A 25781-nucleotide genomic window follows, 5' to 3' on the forward strand; every position below is an offset into this window, starting at 1 on the left:
GTTGAACCGTGATTGGGGGGAGTGTGGACAGTGAATGAGGTGGTGAGTGAATGAGAGATTAACGATAAATGTGGGTGATGATTGGCTGGGGGAGAGTGAATAATGAATGCCACGTGAGATGAGCTGAGGTTTGTGTGATGAGTGAGTGACGCCGAGATGGTGCCAGGAGCGACCCGTCAAGAGACGCCGGGATGGTAGTGCTGTCGGCCGCCTCACCTCTTGCCCTGACCACCTCCACCACTATTATCACTGTGTACTATTCGTGATGGACTCTCCATACTGTACTCTCCGTGTACGGGTGGTGGATCTACGGCTATTGGGTACCCGTCTTTGGATCCTTATTCGACTGGTGTGTAGACCCTTTTGGGCTGTGTCGTATAAAGTCTATGTAAACCTATGTATGGAGTTTCCCTCCACCACTTCACTAACTAGATCATTCCATTTGTTCACTACTTTGACACTGGAACATTCTTTTTAATGTCTCAGTGGTTCATTTGGATATTTGGTTTCCATCTGCGTCTCCTTGTGCATGTACTAGCTTAGCTAAAATGTCTGCACTGACTATTCTCCTGAGTATTTTGCATGTGGTAATTATTTCTCCCCTTGTTTCTTCTCTTCCAGAGTCGTGAGGATTAAATCGTTTAGCATTTTCTCGTGGCTCTTACCCTTTCAGCTCTGGGACTAGTCTGGTGGCATACCTCTGATCTTGCTACAGGTTCGCTTTGTGACTCCAGGCTGGTGTCGCATATTCCAGAAGTGGTCCGGCTCCGAAGGCATCCAAGGTCCTGAACGTCTCTTTGTTCAGATATCTGAAGGAAGTTTTTATATTTGTCATCCTACCGTATGCAGCTAATTATATTGTTTTTACGTGGGCTTTTGGGTGATAGGTTCTGTTTGATGTGTGGAGGATTTCATTTCCCATATGATATCTTGCGTCCCTTGTCCTCTGCCCCATACCCAGCTTCACCAATTTGCCTTTACTTGAGTTGGACTCTAGTATCCACTTGACGAACCATAATTTATTTGTCCAGGTCATCCTGTAGCTTCTTGCAGCCTGTGGAAACTTTCAAGTCTTTCCTATCCTGTCTTCATCTCCCTCCTCCCTCTAGAGTTGATATTGACAGTTGAGAGGCGGGCCGAAAGAGCAAAGCTCAACCCCCGCAAACACAACTAGGTGAATACATGCCCGACCGTCCAACTGGTTGGGCACCATTCCTTCTCACAAGTCTCATTCCAAATCCTTATTCTGATCCCTTCCAAGTGCTATATAGTGGTAATGACTTGGTGCTTTCTTCTGATGCCTTCCTTACCCTCCCTCCCAGCTTTCTCTGCCTGCCTCTCTCTTCCAGCCTTCACCTCCTTGCCTGCAGGCACATCGCTCAGTGTGGGGCCGCCAGTTCAGCCATCCTCCCCACGATTTGGTGGAAGCCAAAGAGCTCATTTGTCAACGGCAACAGCGCGTGCAGCCAAGATCTTGGTTTTGGACCTCGTTTACTTTAGTGGTTTCATAATTTAATGGGGGAAAACTTTCTAGAATTGGTATATTTCTCAGGAAAGCAGGTAGCGAAGGCGGTAATGGTGGTGGGGGTGATAGTGGTGATGGTGGAGGGGATAGTGGTGATGGTGGTAGTGGAGGGGGTGATAGTGGTGATGGTGGGGGTGATAGTAGAGGGGGTGATAGTGGTGATAGTGAGGATGGTACTGGTGATGGTGGGGCTGAAAGTGACGATGGTGGGGGTGATAGTGGCGGGGGTGATAGTGAGGATGGTGGTGGTGATAGTGGTGATGGTGGGGGTGGTAGTGGTGGAGGCGTGGACGAAGAGGCACCCCAAACAAGTATCACCACTGGTGGTGACGCGGCAGCCTTCACTAAAAAGCTGTATAAAGACTGTCATTTAGTTGCGACTAAACGTTATGCTGTGAAGATTTGCCAAATTATCTTTAAGGTAGGTTTAAGAGCGTCTTAAATGGACCACTGCATTGAGAACAGTTGTACCTCCTCGACTCCCCTTACTTGTCTTAACTATTTTACCCTTCAATTTCCAGCTTCTCATTGGAAGCTTTTTTCAGTTTCTCCTTGAAAGCTTATTTTTTTCCGGAAAGTGTTGTACCGGCTTTTGTTTCCCAGTCGTTCTCATTCTTTTTTTCTCTCTGACTTCTCTCACTCTCACCCCTCTCTCACTCTCACCCCTCTCTCACTCTCACCCCTCTCTCACTCTCACCCCTCTCTCACTCTCACCCCTCTCTCTCTTTTGACCTTTCATGTGGAGACCATTTAGAGTGTACTTGGCCACATTACCTGGTGGGTTACAGCTGACTGCACCTCCACGCCTCTTGTCAAGCATTACCTATACAACTTCAATATCAATAATAAATGATTTAAGTTTCTAGGATTTTGTTAATATAGTTTGTAACTTTTGTATTTTACGGTTATGTTTTTATTAATTTTAGGCAGTATTTATTCGGGAAAATGTATATCAATTGGCTGATTAAAATGATTCAGTGCCAGTGGTATATTTCTCTTTCTATCTCTTTTTATCTCCCCAGCCTCCAACTCACCCCCCCCCCAGCCTCCAACTCACCCCCCCCAGCCTCCAACTCACCCCCCCCCAGCCTCCAACTCACCTCCCCCCCCCAGCCTCCAACTCACCCCCCCCCAGCCTCCAACTCACCCCCCCCCCCAGCCTCCAACTCACCCCCCCCCCCCCAGCCTCCAACTCTTCTCCCCAGCCTCCAACTCATCTCCCCAGCCTCCAACTCATCTCCCCAGCCTCCAACTCACCCCCCCCAGCCTCCAACTCACCCCCCCCAGCCTCCAACTCACCCCCCCCCAGCCTCCAACTCACCCCCCCCAGCCTCCAACTCACCCCCCCCAGCCTCCAACTCACCCCCCCAGCCTCCAACTCGCCCTCCCAGCCTCCAACTCATCCCCCCCCCCAGCCTCCAACTCATCTCCACCTACTCACACACACGCACACGTATATCCGCTTTAGAACGTCGAACGAAGGAATCCACTTCCAGAGATAAAATTCTTCTCTGAGGACTTGCGTGTACTCCAGTCTCTCCTCCCTCCCTCCATTCCTCCTTTATCCCTCCCTTTCTCTCTTCATCCACCCCCTCCTCCTTCCTTCTACTCTCCCTCCCTCCCTCCCTCCCTCCCTCCCGAGCCTCTCGTATACACACATGTTACGGGCCTCAGGGTTTTAACAGATGAATTGTTTCCACCTGTGTCGGTGGTGGTTTTGGTGGGGACTAATGGCCAGGGATGCCTGTACTGTACTTGCTGGACACATTAAGTCCAGAATTCTGGCTCCTGCAGTTACAATTTTAGTTCAGGGCGGGGGCTAGGCCGGGCCGTCCGCCCCCCATATAGGGAGCCGGTCGGCCGAGCGGACAGCACACTGGACTTGTGATCCTGTGGTCCCGGGGTCGATCCCGGGCGCCGGCGAGAAACAATGGGCTGAGTTTCTTTCACCCTATGCCCCTGTTACCTAGCAGTAAAATAGGTACCTGGGTGTTAGTCAGCTGTCACGGGCTGCTTCCTGGGGGTGGAGGCCTGGTCGAGGACCGGGCCGCGGGGACACTAAAAAGCCCCGAAATCATCTCAAGATAACCTCAAGAAGATAACCATATTCTTGAAGGTTGCTTCATTAGCGTTGCGTGTCCTCCTCCTCCACTTCTCCCGGGTGACTGTGGCACCGCATCTCATAATAAGAAATAATCATTTCTTATTATTCTCAAGTTATGAAGACGTGGTGGTGGGTACTAGAGGGGGCACGGGAGCCCTGCAGGTCCTGGCGGCGACAGTCCGGCTCCTTGGCGGCTCCTTTACTACCTTCTCAGACACTCGGAAGTCTCCCCTTCCTCTTGGTAAAATAATATATCAGATTGGTCTGTGGTTGACCTCATTCCCCCGTCCGTGACCCGCGGTAATTACCCGGTGGGTCAGCATGTTGCTCACGCCAAGCACGGGGCTGAAGCATTTATTATAGTATAAATGGTCGGGAATTTGGGTTTTAAGTGGTGAAGAATCAACAAGCACAGCCAGATGAATAGTGGCCGTCATTATACCAAGACAAACAGGAAAACATGAATATGGATGATAAATGATGCATGGAGCCAAAACAAAGAATAAATGGTTAATAAAAAGATAGTAACCGATAATAGTATATATATCATCTGGTGCAGAATATATATATCATCTGGTGCAGAAAAGCAATCAAGAGTTCTTACTGATAAACCCATTTGGTTTAAAGAGATTAACTACAAAATATTTGTAAAATCAATCGTCAAATAAAAACAAACGTGTAAATCTCAGCCGAGGAGTTATTATTATTCTATAACTGGTTCTCCATATTCGCACAATTATAGTCATTGTGTCTTGCCAGGGCCTGTTCTTGCAGTGCCAGGGCCTGTTCTTGCAGTGCCAGGGCCTGTTCTTGCAGTGCCAGGGCCTGTTCTTGCAGTGCCAGGGCCTGTTCTTGCAGTGCCAGGGCCTGTTCTTGCAGTGCCAGGGCCTGTTCTTGCAGTGCCAGGGCCTGTTCTTGCAGTGCCAGGGCCTGTTCTTGCAGTGCCAGGGCCTGTTCTTGCAGTGCCAGGGCCTGTTCTTGCAGTGCCAGGGCCTGTTCTTGCAGTGCCAGGGCCTGTTCTTGCAGTGCCAGGGCCTGTTCTTGCAGTGCCAGGGCCTGTTCTTGCAGTGCCAGGGCCTGTTCTTGCAGTGCCAGGGCCTGTTCTTGCAGTGCCAGGGCCTGTTCTTGCAGTGCCAGGGCCTGTTCTTGCAGTGCCAGGGCCTGTTCTTGCAGTGCCAGGGCCTGTTCTTGCAGTGCCAGGGCCTGTTCTTGCAGTGCCAGGGCCTGTTCTTGCAGTGCCAGGGCCTGTTCTTGCAGTGCCAGGGCCTGTTCTTGCAGTGCCAGGGCCTGTTCTTGCAGTGCCAGGGCCTGTTCTTGCAGTGCCAGGGCCTGTTCTGAGGAGTACCTCAGGAGGATTATTATGAGGAGCCAAAGTCTCCGAAGATCGAATGAAGACGGGAAAATCTTTAGGTTTCTCTAATGTATTTTCTTTGTAGTGTATGTTGCTCTCCAACACTTTGTTGCCATGTGCAGGCGCTGGGCTTGACGGCGGAGCACCTCACGCTGGGCGTGAGGAATACCGGCGTTTCTGTCTGCATCCACTTGCTACTGCTGGGGCTCCGAATCCGGATGGCGGGCTTGGTAACAGTCTTATCCTTTGTTTTCTTACCGTTTGTACGCCTCTCATGATAAAAGAAGACAACAGTAAGATTCCCTGACAGATGGGACCATTGAACATAGAGATAGATGGTATCTGAGAAGTGTCTACAGGTAAACCACCTTTGCTCTGATGAATAACGTGCAGGTATAGGTGTAATTACGTAGGACTGCAGAATCAGGCTGCAAATTATGCATAATCCAAGGTATAAATGTTCGAGGGAAGACACAATGGTTGCACCAGGTACAAGCATGTTTTTGATATACGAGACACACGATGCAAGAGATGGCAGCCTAGCCAGAGGAGAAGTAGACATAAGAGCAGTAACAGATATTGACGCGCACTCCCACGAATGAGAGAGGAAACAGGCAGGTGCCCAACACAGTGTAGGAGACAGGAACACATATCAGGCAGACTGGTCATGTACGCCATATAGTTCGTGCGAGGTGGCAGTAGTCTAAAACACACACACTCGGGTTGGTCAGGCAGGCAGGCAGGCACCCTAACAGGCAGACACCCTGGCAGGCAGGCAGGCAGGCAGGCAAATCGAGCTTACAAGGCAGTCACACAGACAACACCAATTTCGTACCCTGGGAACAGAAGTCAGACACACTGGCTCCACTATGTAATTAGTCTCGGCCACTCGGCTTCCCACTTGACATTTCAAGACTGCCTCAGTTCATTTTTCCACTTCAAATCGAAATGTTATGAAAGAAAGGCGGCCAGTCCGCGTAAACAATGACCAAATTCTCCTTAATCCAGCCTCCAAACTCTCTGTTAATGAAACAAAAAATTACACATTTTGTTAAAACTGATGAATGCATGTTTTAGATCGAGCGCAGCTTGGACAGTGGTGGTCGGGTTGACGGGAAGGACCAGTCTGAGACAGGAACTGGCTGCTTGCTCTCGCTCCACCATGTGACACATTAAACCCATATCCGCACGCGCTCACACCTAGACACTAACATATATTATGTAATAATGATAATAAACCATGAGCCCAGTACAGGTGTTGTGTGGGTGTCATCAGTGTCAACACTGACGGTGGGCCAGGTGCTGGTCTGTCAACACTGACGGTGGGCCAGGTGCTGGTCTGTCAACACTGACGGTGGGCCAGGTGCTGGTCTGTCAACACTGACGGTGGGCCAGGTGCTGGTCTGTCAACACTGACGGTGGGCCAGGTGCTGGTCTGTCAACACTGACGGTGGGCCAGGTGCTGGTCTGTCAACACTGACGGTGGGCCAGGTGCTGGTCTGTCAACACTGACGGTGGGCCAGGTGCTGGTCTGTCAACACTGACGGTGGGCCAGGTGCTGGTCTGTCAACACTGACGGTGGGCCAGGTGCTGGTCTGTCAACACTGACGGTGAGCCAGGTGCTGGTCTGTCAACACTGACGGTGGGCCAGGTGCTGGTCTGTCAACACTGACGGTGGGCCAGGTGCTGGTCTGTCAACACTGACGGTGGGCCAGGTGCTGGTCTGTCAACACTGACGGTGATCTAGGTGGTGGTCTGTCAACACTGACGGTGGGCCAGGTGCTGGTCTGTCAACACTGACGGTGGGCCAGGTGGTGTTCTGTCAACACTGACGGTGAGCCAGGTGGTGGTCTGTCAACACTGACGGTGGGCCAGGTGGTGTTCTGTCAACACTGACGGTGAGCCAGGTGGTGGTCTGTCAACACTGACGGCGAGCCAGGTGGTGTTCTGTCAACACTGACGGTAGGCCAGGTGGTGTTCTGTCAACACTGACGGTGGGCCAGGTGCTGGTCTGTCAACACTGACGGTGGGCCAGGTGGTGTTCTGTCAACACTGACGGTGGGCCAGGTGGTGTTCTGTCAACACTGACGGTGAGCCAGGTGGTGTTCTGTCAACACTGACGGTGAGCCAGGTGGTGTTCTGTCAACACTGACGGTAGGCCAGGTGGTGTTCTGTCAACACTGACGGTAGGCCAGGTGGTGTTCTGTCAACACTGACGGTAGGCCAGGTGGTGTTCTGTCAACACTGACGGTAGGCCAGGTGGTGTTCTGTCAACACTGACGGTGGGCCAGGTGGTGTTCTGTCAACACTGACGGTGGGCCAGGTGGTGTTCTGTCAACACTGACGGTGAGCCAGGTGGTGTTCTGTCAACACTGACGGTGGGCCAGGTGGTGGTCTGTCAACACTGACGGTGGGCCAGGTGGTGTTCTGTCAACACTGACGGTGGGCCAGGTGGTGGTCTGTCAACACTGACGGTGGGCCAGGTGGTGGTCTGTCAACACTGACGGTGAGCCAGGTGGTGTTCTGTCAACACTGACGGTGGGCCAGGTGCTGGTCTGTCAACACTGACGGTGAGCCAGGTGGTGTTCTGTCAACACTGACGGTGGGCCAGGTGCTGGTCTGTCAACACTGACGGTGGGCCAGGTGGTGGTCTGTCAACACTGACGGTGGGCCAGGTGGTGGTCTGTCAACACTGACGGTGGGCCAGGTGGTGGTCTGTCAACACTGACGGGGAGTCAGGGAACACCGAGGCATCTACCAAGCACAACACGAACTCTCTCTCACCCTGGGCTTGACACTTACTACTCTGGGCTCAAGAAACCATGTGGTTAAGGAGGCGAGAGACGTCGTTCTCATCTATATTTTCAAGATGTGAGTGTCATCAGAGTGACAGTACCGGGTCGTAGCTCTCTTGTCATTGATTACTTGTGAATGGATTACATATATGATATACATTGACTAGGTAAAATATTAAATACGAACTACACCTGTTCTGGTGTGTTGTGACGCACCACTGGACGCGTGACGCACGTGTGACGCACCGCTGGACGTGTGACGCACAAGGAAAGGTTACTGAAGCTGAAACACATATGTTACATAAAATAGACTATGAACAGTTACATAAATGTATTCTCTCCATTTTCCAAATTATTGTCAAAGGGATTCTTGAACCCTACCTGGCTTTTATTATTATTATTAACATCTTTATTGACAAAATTTAATTGCAATTTTGTCTAATCTGAGGAATTCAATTAGGTCTTATTAGAGTGAGGATAATGCTGGTATTCACTGTCACGCAGGACAGAGTTATACACAAGACAATAGGTCTAAACTGTAGGCTGAAGCACATATATATCATGGTTATAATCAACTACATTAGACTGTATGCACGTTTCAATGGACGAATATGTAAATACAACTTTCTATTGTGCCCTGCCACACAAGGGCAGGGATGGGTTCATAAGAGATGCAACTTAAAAATAATGTAAATAAAATTGTTCTTCGTTCTTTAAAATGGACAAGCAAGTTTAGGATAAATTGTTAGGATGTCGTCCAGAACACCTGAGTCAATGAAATAGTTACACAGTTGGTGGTACAAGAGGCCAGGAGGTCTAAAGTCCTTTACGGTTTCACATTCAACAATATAGTGCTCTAGTGAGTGCATTAAAGGTTTATCATAGAGTTTACAATCAGAAAATTCTGGTAGTGGCTCAGCCTCACTAACCTGCCAGATGTGTCTATAGCCAAGGCGAATTCGCGCAATGACTACATCACATTACCTGGTCCGGTTACTGTGCTGACCATATAAATACCTATTACAAAAGTTGTCATAGCTTTTAATACTGCAGCTTTCAGGTCTCTGGGCATTTCTAACTTCTTCTAAACCTGAATTAATTTCTTTAATTTGTATATTTTTAATAATTGCATTAGATAGTTCAAAGTCATAATCAGTAGTTTTTCCTGCAAGCCTAATTTGGCTAATCGATCTACAAAGTCATGTTTTCCAACTCCAACATGGGATGTGATCCACACAAATTTTAGGCTACACTAACCGGGTTAGTGGTGAGCCACAGTCCCGGGCCACACACTGAACCCTAACCTGTCCACATAACTAATTAGTACGATCACCTTAACCCCTAACATAAACCCTTTACGTGCCTGCCCCTCGGTTAGTCTGTCAACACTCCGAATACCCACACACACTCCAGGTTCGACTCCCACAGTGGATGGAGGATGAACACTGGGCCGGGTTGGGAGCCAAGCCAAGCCAAGCCAAGCCAAGCCGTAAGCCAGACCAAGAACACTGTAGAGACGTCTGTCATGACGTCTTGGAAGAGTTCTCTTACAGCGGTGCCAGAGGGATGTGATGCAGGCGGATATCTCGTATTTTGAGTACTGGACGCGTCCTCAAACATAATTTTATTATACAGCGTCAGTAATTTAGCAGTTGTCAACGCCAGCTGGAGAGAATTCATACTTCTTTTCCTGTAGGAGCATTCCGGTAGAATGTGTAGGTGTTCTCTCGTGTTTGTACCAGTAACACACACCTGTCGTTGGTCTCTCTCCCGGTACATGATGGTGGTGTCCTCTCCCGGTACATGATGGTGGTGTCCTCTCCCGGTACATGGTGGTGGTGTCCTCTCCCGGTACATGGTGGTGGTGTCCTCTCCCGGTACATGGTGGTGGTGTCCTCTCCCGGTACATGGTGGTGGTGTCCTCTCCCGGTACATGGTGGTGGTGTCCTCTCCCGGTACATGGTGGTGGTGTCCTCTCCCGGTACATGGTGGTGGTGTCCTCTCCCGGTACATGGTGGTGGTGTCCTCTCCCGGTACATGGTGGTGGTGTCCTCTCCCGGTACATGGTGGTGGTGTCCTCTCCCGGTACATGGTGGTGGTGTCCTCTCCCGGTACATGGTGGTGGTGTCCTCTCCCGGTACATGGTGGTGGTGTCCTCTCCCGGAACATGGTGGTGGTGTCCTCTCCCGGAACATGGTGGTGGTGTCCTCTCCCGGTACATGGTGGTGGTGTCCTCTCCCGGTACATGGTGGTGGTGTCCTCTCCCGGAACATGGTGGTGGTGTCCTCTCCCGGTACATGGTGGTGGTGTCCTCTCCCGGTACGTTGGGTAGGGTTGTCTGTCTTCAGCTTTAAGACGTGCTTTCACTGTCCCTTCCCTTCCACGTCTCTCACTCCTCTCCTGGTGGTGGTGGCCGACTGTCTCCCGTCTCCTGGTGGTGGTGGCCGACTGTCTCCCGTCTCCTGGTGGTGGTGGTGGCCGACTGTCTCCCGTCTCCTGGTGGTGGTGGTGGCCGACTGTCTCCCGTCTCCTGGTGGTGGTGGTGGCCGACTGTCTCCCTTCTCCTGGTGGTGGTGGCCGACTGTCTCCCGTCTCCTGGTGGTGGTGGCCGACTGTCTCCCGTCTCCTGGTGGTGGTGGCCGACTGTCTCCCGTCTCCTGGTGGTGGTGGCCGTCTGTCTCCCGTCTTCTGGTGGTGGTGGTGGCCGACTGTCTCCCGTCTCCTGGTGGTGGTGGCCGTCTGTCTCCCGTCTCCTGGTGGTGGTGGCGGCCGACTGTCTCCCGTCTCCTGGTGGTGGTGGTGGCCGACTGTCTCCCGTCTCCTGGTGGTGGTGGTGGCCGTCTGTCTCCCGTCTCCTGGTGGTGGTGGCCGTCTGTCTCCCGTCTCCTGGTGGTGGTGGCCGTCTGTCTCCCGTCTCCTGGTGGTGGTGGCCGTCTGTCTCCCGTCTCCTGGTGGTGGTGGCCGTCTGTCTCCCGTCTCCTGGTGGTGGTGGTGGCCGTCTGTCTCCCGTCTCCTGGTGGTGGTGGTGGCCGACTGTCTCCCGTCTCCTGGTGGTGGTGGTGGCCGACTGTCTCCCGTCTCCTGGTGGTGGTGGTGGTGGCCGACTGTCTCCCGTCTCCTGGTGGTGGTGGTGGCCGACTGTCTCCCGTCTCCTGGTGGTGGTGGTGGCCGTCTGTCTCCCGTCTCCTGGTGGTGGTGGTGGCCGTCTGTCTCCCGTCTCCTGGTGGTGGTGGTGGCCGTCTGTCTCCCGTCTCCTGGTGGTGGTGGCCGACTGTCTCCCGTCTCCTGGTGGCTCAATCACCATTCTCTGCCTTGAATATTCGACATATAATTCACCTGCGGTTATCATCATTCTGTTTATCTTCAAGTTCGTGCGATATTTTTGTATTTACTCTTCGCGATTGTTGTAAATATTTGTTTAAATATTTTGTTATTCATTTCAGTTAGTTTACAGTGACGTTATGGTGCGTTGCCCCCGGGTGCTGTGATTGGTCGAGGGTCGTGCTCACCTAGTGTGAGACCCTCTGTAATGTTAAGGCTGATCCCTCCCCCCCCTTCCCTTTATTACTTGCCTCGCATTGATCCCTCTTTTATGGCTGTAAACTACCCTTTCTTCCTCTCTAATCCTCTTTCCCTGTCCCTGATCTTCCCTCGTGTCTCACCTCCCTCCCCCCCCCCCTCTCTCTCTCTCTGGTGTGGTGTCCCCTTTTCCTTCCCCGAGGACGAGGGGCCACACCTGCACATTGCGATTCAACATCCTGCAACACTCTCCCCTCCCCCCCCCCCCCTCAGCCTGCTTACTCAAAATGCGCTACGTCAAAGATGGTACTGTTTTGCCCAAGCAGAAACATAACCATCCGTCACAAATCGTCTTAAATACTGAGTTTTAATTTTGACTTCGGTCATGTTCTTCACGGATTGATAGATCACTTTTCAAACGACGTATTTGGTACGAGGATGAGTTGCGACCTCTGGTGACTCGAACTGCAGCCGCTTCCATTACTGTCACCCTCCACCACCACCTGTCACTCCACCACCCTCCATTACCACCACCTGTCACTTATGTAACAATCATATCCAGTAAATGATCTACATGGTGAGGGTTCTGGTAGTGTGCGATGAGGACTGAAAATTACAGGTGGATAAAACTCGTTTCCAATTTACTGCATAATATTACGGTGCAAGGTGTGGCAAGTGTTGCAGAGTGTGGCAACAGTGTGGCAGCAGTGTTGCAAGGTGTGGCAGCAGTATTGCAGGGTGTGGCAGAACTGTTGATGATAGTTACAACATACGAGCTAGATGGGGTTGAGATAGCGAAGTCGGATTCCGAAAGAGATCTGGGAGTTATGATTAGTAAGAATTTAAAACCAAAGGATCAATGCATGAATGTTCGTAATAAGGCAAATAGGACACTGAGATTTATTAATCGAAGCGTTAGTAACAAGACACCTGGTATTGTTCTTCAGCTATATCTTGCTCTGGTTAGGCCCCATTTAGATTATGCAATTCAGTTTTGGTCGCCATACTATAGAGGGAGGGAATTTTCAAGGGGGGAAAGCGCAAAGCCATTACGACGACTATATAGCACTTGGAAGAGCTCAGGATAAGGACTTGGGATGGGACAGTGGGGAAGGGGTTGTGCCCAACCACTTACTATAGAATGGATATAAATTCACTAGAAAGCGTCCAGCGTAGGATGACAAAGTTACTCCCTCAAATTAGAAATCTGTCATATGAAGAAAGATTGACAAAGTTTAAATTACATTCCCTAGAAGGGCAAAGAACTGGGGATGACATGATAGAGATGTACCAGTGGATGAATGAACATAACAAAGGGGATATTAATAGGGTATTAAAAATATCAACACAAGACGCAACACGAAACAATGGGGTATAAATTGGATAATGTTAGATTTAGGAAAGACCTTCGTAAATACTAGTTCGGTAATAGGGTTGTTGATTTGTGGAACCAGTTGCCACGTGGCGTGGTGGAGGTGGGGTCCCTCGATTGTTTCAAGCGTGGGTTGGACATGTATACGAGTGAGATTGGGTGGTTATAAATAGGAGCCGCCTCGTATGGGTCAATAGGCCCTCTGCAGGTTACCTTTGTTCTTATGTTCTTCTTATGTAACTGTTGCAGGGTGAGGCAGCAGTGTTGCCGGCTGGCTCTGTGAGGGCTAATCCACAGGAAGGAAAAGAAGGATGGAAGGGCAGAGAGAATTATGCTTTCCCAAGATGCTCTGTGGTTCACCTCTCAGCTCTGTGGTTCACCCCTCAGCTCTGTGGTTCACCCCTCAGCTCTGTGGTTCACCTCTCAGCTCTGTGGTTCACCCCTCAGCTCTGTGGTTCACCTCTCAGCTCTGTGGTTCACCCCTCAGCTCTGTGGTTCACCCCTCAGTTCTGTGGTTCACCTCTCAGCTCTGTGGTTCACCCCTCAGCTCTGTGGTTCACCCCTCAGCTCTGTGGTTCACCCCTCAGCTCTGTGGTTCACCCCTCAGTTCTGTGGTTCACCTCTCAGCTCTGTGGTTCACCCCTCAGCTCTGTGGTTCACCCCTCAGCTCTGTGGTTCACCCCTCAGCTCTGTGGTTCACCCCTCAGCTCTGTGGGTCGCCTCTCAGCTCTGTGGTTCACCCCTCAGCTCTGTGGTTCACCCCTCAGCTCTGTGGGTCGCCTCTCAGCTCTCCCTCAGCTCTGGTAGTCCGTCAGGTGAGAGCGCTCGGTCCACTAAGGTTGTGAACCCGTTGGTCTTAACTACACTAAACCACCGTTGTACAGAAGCCATACTCACCTGGACACTATTTTCACTACATATGAAGATAAAAGATAGTTGCCTTTTCGTCCGATTAATGAATAATAATAATTAAACATGCCCGGCATGGTTAAAAGGCCATTTGGGCAGTGTCATCCAGTCCGGGAGTTGAGACTGTGCCAGTGCCACCGTCTAGCTCGCCTCGTCAGGCACTCCACGCGTGGTGTTTTGTGTGTGAGTGCCTCGGGAGGCAGAGGGTGGCACTCCCGGCACGATGTACGATACACACATCATCTGCCGCCCTCTTCTCTCCTTTCTACGTCTTCCTCTTATTCCTTCACCTTCTCTATCACTTATTCCAACTCCTTCCCCTTCACAGCCTCCTGGTCCGGCCCCTTCCCGGGCGGGCGTACTCGGGCGTCACCACGCCTGAGTACGACCACCTGGGAGACGAGGCACGGGGCACCCTCCAGTGCCAGGTACATTAAGGGCCAGACTGTGCTATGAAGGTGGTGCCTGAGGGCCTTCTCTCTCTCTCTCTCTCTCCCTCCCAGCCGCTGGGGAAAGTATCACAGTGCTTTTAAGAGGTATTTGACTGCATCTTTGTTCCTCTTGGATGCGTTTTGGAAAGTGTCGTACAGCTTTGCCACGTTATTTACACCTGGACATAGCAGCACTACTTTGTTTAAACAGGCGGTGTCCAGAAGGGAAAACACCCCCCCCCCCCCACCCACACCCACACCCACACACACCCACACACACACACACACACACACACACACACACACACACACACACACACACACACGCACACGCACACACACACGCACACGCACACGCACACGCACACGCACGCACGCGCACACGCACACGCGCACGCACGCGCGCACACGCTGGCCAACATACGAACGGCATTCAGAAACTTGTGTAAAGAATCATTCAGAACTTTGTATACCACATATGTCAGGCCAATCCTGGAGTATGCAGCCCCAGCATGGAGTCCATATCTAGTCAAGGATAAGACTAAACTGGAAAAGGTTCAAAGGTTTGCCACCAGACTAGTACCCGAGCTGAGGGGTATGAGCTACGAGGAGAGACTACGGGAATTAAACCTCACTTCGCTGGAAGACAGAACAGTTAGGGGGGACATGATCACCACATTCAAGATTCTGAAGGGGATTGATAGGGTAGATAAAGACAGTCTATTTAACACAAGGGGAACACGCACAAGGGGACACAGGTGGAAACTGAGTGCCCAAATGAGCCAGAGATATTAGAAAGAACTTTTTTAGTGTCAGAGTGGTTGACAAATGGAATGCATTAGGGGATGATGTGGTGGAGGCTGACTCCATACACAGTTTCAAGTGTAGATATGACAGAGCCCGATAGGCTCAGGAATCTGTACACCTGTTGATTGACGGTTGAGAGGCGGGACCAAAGAGCCAGAGCTCAACCCCCGCAAACACAACTAGGTGAGTATACACACACACACACACACACACACACACACACACACACACACACACACACACACACACACACACACACACACACACACACACACACACACACACACACACCTACCTGCCGAGGCAGCGTTCCAATCCCATATTTTTCCACAAATCCTTGTAGTGGTGTGGTGGGCCCAGGGGCACCCTAAGGACCCAACAGTGGCGACATTCAGGGCCGCGGGGAAGGGAAAGAGATGAACAGATGGTACTGGGAACAGGCGGGGATCAGAGTGCAGAGAGGCGGGGAAAATGACTTTAGTGAACATACTCTCGAGTACAATATATTTATCGATAAGAGAGAATGTCTGTCTGTGTGTGTCCATCTGTCCGTCCAAGGTTGGAGGCCAGACGCTTGGAGTTACCCGCACCCCAACTTTGCATGGGATATGGTCTGGGTTACGAGACAAACATAGGCTTGTCATAGTCGGCCTTAGTTAAAAACTGTAATAACTCTCAGCCTATAACTCTAACCCGGGTACTGCTCTAACCCGGTCACTGGCGGGTATCCCTCATGTAGTATATATGATCCACGTCTGGAGGAATGTGATTCACTGCTCGCTCCCTCTCCATCCATTACCTTATAAGGGAGAGTACGGGACTCTCCCTTACCTTCTCTCATTCTGCCCTCTTATCATCCATCCCTCCCTTCCTCCCTACCCTTGCCCTTCCTTCCTACTTACCCTTCCTTCCTACCTTCACTTGCCCTCCCTACCTTTGCCTTCCCTCCCTCCCTGCCTCTCTCCCTCCCTGCCTCTCTCCCTACCACTGCCCTCCCTTCCTACCTCTCTCCCTACCACTGCCCTCCCTTCCTACCTTTGCATCAAGGGAAGACTGTAGCCGTGTATACACTGGAGGGGGGTGGGGGGGGGAGAGGATGAATGCCACGGGGCACAAGTCTTCTATAGCGCTTTCAGCTAGAGCGCGCGCGCGCCCTCGCCTGCGCCTAAAAATGAAGACTGACAAATTTAACTAGGCACTATTATACTCCTCCCGCTCCTGTGTCTTCCTCTTCCTCCTTCCCCGTAGCTACGTCGTCGTCCTCGTCACTTGCCCCATCTCTGCTTGTGAATATATAGAATCATTTAATGTTTAACACGAATGATTGCATGTTGAGAGCCGCGTTTGGTGGTTGTGCAGCACACGAAGGCTCCAGGCAAGTCCACTTCTCCCAGTAGTACATCGCATTTTGACGTCCAGTTTACCTAAGGCCAAAAATGTATGTACTGAAGGTCGCAGCTGGAGAAACTGGCGTGAGGTCCCGTTTTCTGTTCGTGGGGTTCTCGGGTTGATTAGGTTGAGGCAATTTAGTGCAAGAGTTTAGTAATGTTGGGAGGGCGGGGCTGGGACTGCTAGGGAGGACGGGGCTGGGACTGCTAGGGAGGACGGGGCTGGGACTGCTAGGGAGGACGGGGCTGGGACTGCTAGGGAGGACGGGGCTGGGACTGCTAGGGAGGACGGGGCTGGGACTGCTAGGGAGGACGGGGCTGGGACTGCTAGGGAGGACGGGGCTGGGACTGCTAGGGAGGACGGGGCTGGGACTGCTAGGGAGGACGGGGCTGGGACTGCTAGGGAGGACGGGGCTGGGACTGCTAGGGAGGACGGGGCTGGGACTGCTAGGGAGGACGGGGCTGGGACTGCTAGGGAGGACGGGGCTGGGACTGCTAGGGAGGACGGGGCTGGGACTGCTAGGGAGGACGGGGCTGGGACTGCTAGGGAGGACGGGGCTGGGACTGCTAGGGAGGACGGGGCTGGGACTGCTAGGGAGGACGGGGCTGGGACTGCTAGGGAGGACGGGGCTGGGACTGCTAGGGAGGACGGGGCTGGGACTGCTAGGGAGGACGGGGCTGGGACTGTTAGGGAGGACGGGGCTGGGACTGCTAGGGAGGACGGGGCTGGGACTGCTAGGGAGGACGGGGCTGGGACTGCTAGGGAGGACGGGGCTGGGACTGCTAGGGAGGACGGGGCTGGGACTGCTAGGGAGGACGGGGCTGGGACTGCTAGGGAGGACGGGGCTGGGACTGCTAGGGAGGACGGGGCTGGGACTGCTAGGGAGGACGGGGCTGGGACTGCTAGGGAGGACGGGGCTGGGACTGCTAGGGAGGACGGGGCTGGGACTGCTAGGGAGGACGGGGCTGGGACTGCTAGGGAGGACGGGGCTGGGACTGCTAGGGAGGACGGGGCTGGGACTGCTAGGGAGGACGGGGCTGGGACGGCTAGGGAGGACGGGGCTGGGACGGCTAGGGAGGACGGGGCTGGGACGGCTAGGGAGGACGGGGCTGGGACTGCTAGGGAGGACGGGGCTGGGACGGCTAGGGAGGACGGGGCTGGGACGGCTAGGGAGGACGGGGCTGGGACGGCTAGGGAGGACGGGGCTGGGACGGCTAGGGAGGACGGGGCTGGGACGGCTAGGGAGGACGGGGCGGGGACGGCTAGGGAGGACGGGGCTGGGACGGCTAGGGAGGACGGGGCTGGGACGGCTAGGGAGGACGGGGCGGGGACGGCTAGGGAGGACGGGGCTGGGACGGCTAGGGAGGACGGGACGGGGACGGCTAGGGAGGACGGGGCGGGGACGGCTAGGGAGGACGGGGCGGGGACGGCTAGGGAGGACGGGGCGGGGACGGCTAGGGAGGACGGGGCTGGGACGGCTAGGGAGGACGGGGCTGGGACGGCTAGGGAGGACGGGGCTGGGACGGCTAGGGAGGACGGGGCTGGGACGGCTAGGGAGGACGGGGCGGGGACGGCTAGGGAGGACGGGGCGGGGACGGCTAGGGAGGACGGGGCGGGGACGGCTAGGGAGGACGGGGCGGGGACGGCTAGGGAGGACGGGGCGGGGACGGCTAGGGAGGACGGGGCGGGGACGGCTAGGGAGGACGGGGCGGGGACGGCTAGGGAGGACGGGGCGGGGACGGCTAGGGAGGACGGGGCGGGGACGGCTAGGGAGGACGGGGCTGGGACGGTACCCGTGGTCGTCACAGCGGCCAGCATCCGCTCCCTCAGCCCTTCAGTATTGACACTGATTTATTGACTGAGAAGAGAATGAATTGTCACGATTAGTCAGGCTATCGAAATGACGTAATTTGGTTGAATTGGTTTGGGGGGGGATGGTTGGTGTGAGGGGGGATGGTGATAGTGTGAGGGGGGATGGTGATAGTGTGAGGGGGGATGGTGATAGTGTGAGGGGGGGATGGTGATAGTGTGAGGGGGGGATGGTGATGGTTGGTGTGAGGGGGGAGATGGTGATGGTGTGAGGGGGGAGATGGTGATGGTTGGTGTGAGGGGGGATGGTGATGGTTGGTGTGAGGGGGGGGATGGTGATGGTTGGTGTGAGGGGGGGGATGGTGATGGTTGGTGTGAGGGGGGGATGATGATGGTTGGTGTGAGGGGGGGATGGTGATGGTTGGTGTGAGGGGGGATGGTGATGGTTGGTGTGAGGGGGGATGGTGATGGTTGGTGTGAGGGGGGGATGGTGATGGTTGGTGTGAGGGGGTGATGGTTGGTGTGAGGGGGGGGATGGTGATGGTTGGTGTGAGGGGGGTGGATGGTGGTGGTTGGTGTGAGGGAGGGATGGTGGTGGTTGGTGTGAGGGGGGGATGGTGATGGTTGGTGTGAGGGGGGGGATGGTGATGGTTGGTGTGAGGGGGGGGGGATGGTGATGGTTGGTGTGAGGGGGGGGGGGATGGTGGTGGTTGGTGTGAGGGAGGGATGGTGGTGGTTGGTGAGGGGGGATGGTGATGGTTGGTGTGAGGGAGGGATGGTGATGGTTGGTGTGAGGGGGGGATGGTGATGGTTGGTGTGAGGGGGGGATGGTGATGGTTGGTGTGAGGGGGGGATGGTGATGGTTGGTGTGAGGGGGGGGGGATGGTGATGGTTGGTGTGAGGGGGGGGGGGATGGTGATGGTTGGTGTGAGGGGGGGGATGGTGATGGTTGGTGTGAGGGAGGGATGGTGATGGTTGGTGTGAGGGAGGGATGGTGATGGTTGGTGTGAGGGGGGGATGGTGATGGTTGGTGTGAGGGGGGGATGGTGATGGTTGGTGTGAGGGAGGGATGGTGATGGTTGGTGTGAGGGAGGGATGGTGATGGTTGGTGTGAGGGGGGGATGGTGATGGTTGGTGTGAGGGGGGGATGGTGATGGTTGGTGTGAGGGGGGGATGGTGATGGTTGGTGTGAGGGAGGGATGGTGATGGTTGGTGTGAGGGGGGGGATGGTGATGGTTGGTGTGAGGGGGGGGGATGGTGATGGTTGGTGTGAGGGGGGGGGATGGTGATGGTTGGTGTGAGGGGGGGGGATGGTGATGGTTGGTGTGAGGGGGGGGGATGGTGATGGTTGGTGTGAGGGGGGGGATGGTGATGGTTGGTGTGAGGGGGGGGGATGGTGATGGTTGGTGTGAGGGGGGGGGATGGTGATGGTTGGTGTGAGGGGGGGGGATGGTGATGGTTGGTGTGAGGGGGGGGGATGGTGATGGTTGGTGTGAGGGGGGGGGATGGTGATGGTTGGTGTGAGGGGGGGGGATGGTGATGGTTGGTGTGAGGGGGGGGGATGGTGGTGGTTGGTGTGAGGGGGGATGGTGATGGTTGGTGTGAGGGGGGGGGGGATGGTGGTGGTTGGTGTGAGGGGGGATGGTGATGGTTGGTGTGAGGGGGGGGATGGTGGTGGTTGGTGTGAGGGGGGGGATGGTGGTGGTTGGTGTGAGGGGGGGGATGGTGGTGGTTGGTGTGAGGGGGGGGATGGTGATGGTTGGTGGGGTGTGTGGGTGTGTGTGTGGGTGTGTGTGTGGGTGTGTGTGTGGGTGTGTGTGTGGGTGTGTGTGTGTGTGGGTGTGTGTGTGGGTGTGTGTGTGGGTGTGTGTGTGGGTGTGTGTGTGGGTGTGTGTGTGGGTGTGTGTGTGGGTGTGTGTGTGGGTGTGTGTGTGGGTGTGTGTGTGGGTGTGTGTGTGGGTGTGTGTGTGGGTGTGTGTGTGGGTGTGTGTGTGGGTGTGTGTGTGGGTGTGTGTGTGTGTGTGTGTGTGTGTGTGTGTGTGTGTGTGTGTGTGTGTGTGTGTGTGCGCGTGTGTGTGTGTGTGCGTGTGTGTGTGCGCGCGTGTGCGCGCGCGTGTGTGTGCGCGCGCGTGTGCGCGCGCGTGTGTGTGCGCGCGCGTGTGTGCGCGCGCGCGTGTGTGCGCGCGCGCGTGTGTGTGCGCGTGTGTGTGCGCGCGTGTGTGCGCGCGAGTGAGTGAGTGAGTGAGTGAGTGAGTGAGTGAGTGAGTGAGTGAGTGCGCGCGTGCGAGGAGTGCTTGTGCGCGCGCTTGTGCTTGTGAGGGAATGTTGGTCCACAAGCTAACAACGCCAGCATGTTAGAAGGTGTAATATAAAGATGATAGGTTGTGTAGCCACCGTCGCCACTGAAAAATGTATCCGTTTTATTTTTGGTATCATAGACGGGAAGGTCAGGGTCACGCCCAGAGGACTAGGTCACACACGCGTCACACTGGATGACCTTTCACTCTGCAACTTTTCTCCTTGAATGTTAATTTACTTATCAATGTAATTACAGGATATTGTGGTTAAGCAGAACTCAATTACCGTTTTTTTTTATCTATGATGTGAATACAAGGAAATCCTATAGAATTCTTCTTCTTGATGGTATGTGCTGGTTGCATGAAGGGTTCATAGTCTACGCAATTCAAACAGCAACAAGTCACTTAATCCAAACGGGGGACGTCTGATAATTTTCTGGATTTTTGTTTTTGTATCATATATCCAGCTCACTGGATATATTATACAATTCTAAAACCAGATATGATTGGAGGCAAGTGACAGTCCAGCACCGTTAATTAGTAGACCCATCAAGCTATTAGGAACAACGATGCAGTAGACTATTGTAGCAGTTAGAAGGAATAACTGTTGTAATCAAACGCCAAGATGGTTATAGTGAAGGATGTGCAGTACTAGTCTGACCGACGGCAGTTAAACAAGAAACTGAAGGATGGGCTGACCTCATTTTCCAGGACTAACGAATGTCTTCGACATTGTTTCAAATAAGAGGATCTTGAGCAAACCAGATAATTGAGGAAACTAGAAGAATACAGAAGTGGATGAGAGAATACCAAGTAGGAAACCGGGGAATAGTCAACATTATGTCCATAATCTCGGAAGATTCAAAAATGCTAATTGAAATTAGGACAGAGCGAAACCACAGAATGCTTAGAACGACATGGGCAGAACACAGAGATGGCTTGGAGACCTCAATCCAATAAAATGCATTGTAATGCGAGTGAAGGGCTGGAGAGAGCTCAAGGTCGGTACACAGTAAGGGTAAAGCAATTTTCCGGGTTAGAAAAATATAAATATTTAGAGGTAGACATACCAACAAGCTTATCTTTATGGGAGCATTAGTTTAAATTACATCAGCAACATATGCAAAGTTGGCAGACATTAGAGTAGCCGTAATGGGCATAACAAGAATACATTCTTGGCAGTCTCAGAGTTTGTGAGATCTGTCCTTGACGTGCAGCCTTGACGTGCAGCCTTGACGTGCAGCCTTGACGTGGAGCCTCGACGTTGGAGCCTTGACATGCAGTCTTGACGTGGAGCCTCGATGTGGATCCTTGACGTGGAGCCCTTGACGTGGAGCCTCGACGTTGGAGCCTTGACGTGGATCCTTGACGTGGATCCTTGACGTGGATCCTTGACGTGGATCCTTGACGTGGAGCCCTTGACGTGGAGCCCTCGACGTGGAGCCCTCGACGTGGAGCCCTCGACGTGGAGCCCTCGACGTGGAGCCCTCGACGTGGAGCCCTCGACGTGGAGCCCTCGACGTGGAGCCTCGACGTGGAGCCTTGACGTGGTGCCTTGACGTCGAGAAGTTTCGACGTGGAGCCTTAATTGACATGGAGCCACCACCTAAAGCAGTGCACAGTAAAGTTGGGTAAAGTTGTGCAGAGTGCCACAGAACTGGCGACTGAACCAACAACTGGGGAACGAAGAGATGCATTAGGCAGTGATGTGGTGGAGGCTGACTCCATACGCAGTTTCAAGTGTAGATATGATAAGAGCCCAGTAGGCTCAGGAACCTATACACAAGTTGATTGACGGTTGAGAGGCGGGACCAAAGAGCCAGAGCTCGACCCCTGCAAGTACAAATAGGTGAGTACACACACACACACACACACACACACACACACACACACACACACACACTCACAGGCTAGGCCGGTACAACAAAGACCGAGACCGAATGATAAAGATAGTGTTTGCAAACGAGAACACAAAGGAGAAGATCCTATCAAGGAAGAGCTCCCTGAAAAACGTGGGAAAATTAAAAAATGTATTCCTCCAGAGAGACATGACAAGCGAGGAGAGAGCCGTGGCGGCAGAAGCAAGGAAGAGGCGCAGGGCGAGAGGGGAAAACCAGGAAGTCACAGCTCCCAACCCAACACCCCCAGAGGCGAGGGGGGAACCCACAACCAGCTACCCAGTAACACCAGAAGGGAGGACAACCCCGCCTCCCTCCACTGCATAGAAAACCCCCCTACCCCAAACCCTCCCTGCCCCCACTCAAATGTTCAGCAAAATCTCCCTCCCCCCACACCCAATCCCCACCCTTCTACCCCTCCCCTCCTCCCGAGTCCTCCCTCCCCTTTCACCACATACCCTCCCTGTCCCTCCCCCTTCACTGGATCCCCCGCCCCTCATCCCAGTATCCTCTGAGACCCTGTTATCCACCTCACAGGTCCTCACACCCATGGAACAGCCTCCCCCACCAGCAGAACACTCACCAAGGAGGCGATTTGAGAAGGGACAGAAGAAAGTGAGCCTCAAAGCGATGTACACAAACATAGATGGAATTACAAATAAAGCAAATGAGCTTGGAGAACTGGTACTAGAGGAAAACCCAGACATAATAGCCCTCACAGAAACAAAGATCACGAAAGCGATAACAAATGCAGTGTTCCCACAGGACTATTATGTTATGAGGAAAGAGAGGGAAGGAAGAGGTGGGGGTGGTGTAGCTCTGCTGGTAAGACAAGGCTGGGATTTTGAGAAGATGGATATTCAGGGCTGCGAAGGTTTCAGTGACTACATAGCAGGTACTGTAACAAATGGAGGGAAAAAAATTATAGTCGCAGTCATATATAATCCACCACCAAATGACAGAAGACCTAGACAGGAATATGATAGAAACAACATGGCCACCATTATCATAATAGAAAGAGCAGCTTCTGTTGCTAGCAGGAATGGATCTGGACTACTAATTATGGGAGACTTCAACCATGGGAAGATAGATTGGAAGAACAGAGACCCGCATGGAGGACCAGAAACATGGAGAGCTAAGCTGCTGGACGTGGCAACAAGAAACTTTCTAAGCCAGCACACCAAAGAACCAATAAGAATGAGAGGAGAAGATGAACCAGCAATGCTTGATTTGATATTTACCCTAAATGAATGGGATATAAGGGAAGTTAAGATGGAAGAGCCCTTGGGAATGAGTGACCACAGTGTATTGAACTTTGAGTACCTGGTAGAGCTAGGACTTATCTCCCCCCAAAAAGAACTAGGAATCAAAAGGCTGGCATACCGAAAGGGGAATTATGAACAGATGAGAAGTTTCCTAAGTGAAATACCTTGGGACACAGACCTCAGAGACAAGTCTGTACAGGGTATGATGGACTATGTTACCCAAAAGTGTCGGGAGGCAGTAAACAGATTCATCCCGGCCCAAAGGGAAAAATCAGAGAAGCAACAGAAGAATCCATGGTATAATAGGGCATGTATGGAAGTGAAGAAACTGAACAAAAAGGCGTGGAGGAACTTCCGGAATAACAGAACACCAGAAAGCAGAGAGAGATACCAGAGAACCAGGAATGAGTACGTCAGGGTGAGAAGAGAAGCAGAGAAAAATTTTGAAAATGATATAGCAAACAAAGCCAAGACCGAACCAAAGCTACTCCACAGTCACATCAGAAGGAAAACAACAGTGAAAGAACAGGTATTGAAACTTAGAACAGGCGAGGACAGGTATACAGAGAATGACAGAGAGGTGTGTGAGGAACTCAACAAGAGGTTCCAGGAGGTCTTCACAATAGAACAGGGTGAGGTCACTGTGCTAGGAGAAAGGGAGGTAAACCAGGCGGCCTTGGAGGAGTTCGAAATTACGAGAGAGGAGGTCAAGAGACACCTGCTGGATCTGGATGTTAGAAAGGCTGTTGGTCCAGATGGGATCTCACCATGGGTACTGAAAGAGTGTGCAGAGGTACTTTGCCTGCCACTCTCCATAGTGTATAGTAAGTCACTAGAGACGGGAGACCTACCAGAAATATGGAAGACGGCGAATGTGGTCCCAATATACAAAAAGGGCGACAGACAAGAGGCACTGAACTACAGGCCAGTGTCCTTGACTTGTATACCATGCAAGGTGATGGAGAAGATCGTGAGAAAAAACCTGGTAACACATCTGGAGAGAAGGGACTTCGTGACAAATCGCCAACATGGATTCAGGGAGGGTAAATCTTGCCTTACAGGCTTGATAGAATTCTACGATCAGGTGACACAGATTAAGCAAGAAAGAGAGGGCTGGGCGGACTGCATTTTCTTGGATTGTCGGAAAGCCTTTGACACAGTACCGCATAAGAGGCTGGTACATAAGCTGGAGAGACAGGCAGGTGTAGCTGGTAAGGTGCTCCAGTGGATAAGGGAGTATCTAAGCAATAGGAAGCAGAGAGTTACGGTGAGGGGTGAGACCTCCGATTGGCGTGAAGTCACTAGTGGAGTCCCACAGGGCTCTGTACTCGGTCCTATCTTGTTTCTGATATATGTAAATGATCTCCCGGAGGGTATCGATTCATTTCTCTCAATGTTTGCGGACGATGCTAAAATTATGAGAAGGATTAAAACAGAAGAGGACTGTTTGAGGCTTCAAGAAGACCTAGACAAGCTGAAGGAATGGTCGAACAAATGGTTGTTAGAGTTTAACCCAACTAAATGTAATGTAATGAAGATAGGTGTAGGGAGCAGGAGGCCAGATACAAGGTATCATCTGGGAGAGGAAATTCTTCAGGAGTCAGAAGGAAAAAGACTTGGGGGTTGATATCACGCCAGACCTGTCTCCTGCAGCACATATCAAGCGGATAACATCAGCGGCATATGCCAGGCTGGCCAACATACGAACGGCATTCAGAAACTTGTGTAAAGAATCATTCAGAACTTTGTATACCACATATGTCAGGCCAATCCTGGAGTATGCAGCCCCAGCATGGAGTCCATATCTAGTCAAGGATAAGACTAAACTGGAAAAGGTTCAAAGGTTTGCCACCAGACTAGTACCCGAGCTGAGAGGTATGAGCTACGAGGAGAGACTACGGGAATTAAACCTCACTTCGCTGGAAGACAGAAGAGTTAGGGGGGACATGATCACCACATTCAAGATTCTGAAGGGGATTGATAGGGTAGATAAAGACAGTCTATTTAACACAAGGGGACACAGGTGGAAACTGAGTGCCCAAATGAGCCACAGAGATATTAGAAAGAACTTTTTTAGTGTCAGAGTGGTTGACAAATGGAATGCATTAGGAAGTGATGTGGTGGAGGCTGACTCCATACACAGTTTCAAGTGTAGATATGACAGAGCCCGATAGGCTCATGAATCTGTACACCTGTTGATTGACGGTTGAGAGGCGGGACCAAAGAGCCAGAGCTCAACCCCCGCAAACACAACTAGGTGAGTACAACTAGGTGAGTACACACACACGAACACATTCTCACAATCGACCC

At 52.6% G+C, this 25781-nt stretch overlaps 2 protein-coding genes across 7 annotated transcripts in view; one reads left to right on the forward strand and one right to left on the reverse strand.

Moving 5' to 3' along the window:
• The window catches only part of LOC138355541 (uncharacterized), a 78731-nt gene extending 74665 nt beyond the window's left edge, over positions 1 to 4066 (reverse strand). The window contains exons 1-2 of the mRNA XM_069310732.1: positions 3938 to 4066; positions 666 to 836 (exon numbers count right to left, since the gene is read on the reverse strand). Coding sequence (XP_069166833.1) covers positions 666 to 836; positions 3938 to 4066 — 300 coding nt within the window. The remainder of the gene's footprint in view (positions 1 to 665; positions 837 to 3937) is intronic.
• Positions 1 to 25781, forward strand: part of sei (seizure) — a 1036232-nt gene that overhangs the window by 131530 nt on the left and 878921 nt on the right. The window lies entirely within an intron of this gene.

This window comes from Procambarus clarkii, chromosome 68 (assembly GCF_040958095.1).
Source record: "Procambarus clarkii isolate CNS0578487 chromosome 68, FALCON_Pclarkii_2.0, whole genome shotgun sequence".
Taxonomy (NCBI): Eukaryota; Metazoa; Arthropoda; class Malacostraca; order Decapoda; family Cambaridae; genus Procambarus; species Procambarus clarkii.